This window comes from Branchiostoma floridae, chromosome 3, assembly GCF_000003815.2.
Source record: "Branchiostoma floridae strain S238N-H82 chromosome 3, Bfl_VNyyK, whole genome shotgun sequence".
NCBI lineage: Eukaryota > Metazoa > Chordata > Leptocardii > Amphioxiformes > Branchiostomatidae > Branchiostoma > Branchiostoma floridae.
The window spans coordinates 27,164,113-27,165,916 of NC_049981.1; the positions used below are offsets into that span (position 1 = coordinate 27,164,113).

General features: G+C 39.4%; 1 protein-coding gene across 1 annotated transcript in view; it reads right to left on the reverse strand.

Annotated features, from left to right (window-relative positions):
* Positions 1-391: 391 nt before the first annotated feature.
* LOC118411792 (QRFP-like peptide receptor) overlaps positions 392-1,804 on the reverse strand; it is a 39,093-nt gene continuing 37,680 nt past the window's right edge. Inside the window, exon 3 of the mRNA XM_035814279.1 lies at positions 392-626. Coding sequence (XP_035670172.1) covers positions 405-626 — 222 coding nt within the window. The 3' untranslated portion in view covers positions 392-404. The remainder of the gene's footprint in view (positions 627-1,804) is intronic.

The window sequence follows — 1,804 nt, forward strand, 5'->3', positions numbered from 1 at the left end:
TTGAATGCCATTTGCAGGTAAGTCTTGGTTTGTGTATACTTTGAAATTATGTCTCTAGAGCAGCCGGCCTGGCAAAACAATTCATTTTCAAGTTGCCGGTTCCGGATCTTTCCAGATTATTCATTCTAAAAAGCTAAACAAATAAATAATTAACATGAATTCGACTGCTACGTTTTGACGTCACATGAGCCTTGAGTTTCTTAAGCAACTAGAACATTGATTTTGAATAATTGGTTTTCGATTATGTTTCAAGTTCATGTTTGGTTAATGTTGCATATAGCATTTACAACATCATTTGTTACTTCTATTACACATCTGTACATTTATCTATTTTCTTTGTGCAAACGTTGATTTTATGTCTTGTGCAGAATTTTTACCATTGAAAAAATGTTGTAACACCTTGACTAAACCTTTATGATTCTGACCTTTTTCTTGATTTTAGCCTGTACGGACTCCATGGACATGATGGTGATGCCGGGAGTCTTTTTGTTCCACAGCTTCTTGCCTATCATGACGTAGGCGCCCGTCATGACCAGGATAGGTATCGTGTAGATGACCACAAAGAGGAACATTGTATACGCCTGTCTATGGCTGTGGTAGTCGGGCCAGCTCTCAAAGCACCAAACCTGTATGAAGAAAGATGAGAGATTGGCATAGCCGAAACTTTTGACAGTTGACATCGATGTGTTTGCAGAGAGTAACAACTCGAGCTCGAAATAAAAGAACCTAGCACACTTATCGAAAAGAGAAGATGTTCTTCCCAGTATGAGTGGATCAAATCATACATCCTGGTTTCCAGGTTCACATCTAGAAATAGCTGTTAGTCATCTGTCCAAATTCTATCAATCTTTTCACAAATGGCGGTAAATTTCAATCAATCACGGCTACGCGGTGTTCTTCGTGCTGAGCATCTTTGACAAATCCTTGGCATATCTGGTGTAATCGCGGCTTGGGTGTGACGTGAATACACATAAATGTATATCTTTTACCCAACGTGCCCTGAAACAGTCACAGTTGGACCTTCTAGAAGTTTTCTTGGCACAATTTCCACTTCTATGAAACTTTTATGCACCAGGGGGCTCATCTTGACTCGACACTCCTTACGCACTGTTATACACACTGTACGCGAGAACATCCTTGACTAAACGAAAACGACATCAAGAGCTGCCAGAGCGAGAAGTCTTCGACTGGAAGGAATAAACTAAATTGTGCGCATGGAAAAAAGGTTAAGCCTATGACATGAGCTGCACGATGTAAGTGGTCCATTGATAGAAGCAGTGCCACGTTCAATCAGCATTACCTGTGTGAAATCAAGCGGAAAATTTGATGATATGCAGACGGCGCCTGAAGTGTGCAATTATGTTGCAGAGACGTGCACGTGTTCACAGCCTCAATCCGACTTATGTAGTGGTTTATGAGCAATTTTGAACTGGCTGCAACAGCTGTGCGTCTGCATGCAATCAAGGTTTGAGTTGAAAGGCACAGACAAGAGCTTTTATGGTAAATAAAATTAGATTAAACTGCCAACAGCTGTTAAACTAAATGTTATCGTTGAAATTGGAGATAAGTTTTATAGATGTGTTGGCTAAATGTGTGTATTTTATTTTTCGAAGTTGTATAAATTGTCGATCTTGCAAGCTATTTATTACGTAGTGACATAGGCAGATGAATGACTGGATGGTAAATAAATGAATGAATGAACGAATGGAAGAAAGAAAGAATGAATGAAATGAACAGATGGGTTGATGAATGGATGGATAGATGAATGAATGAGTGAATGGGTGTATACATGAATGAATGAGTG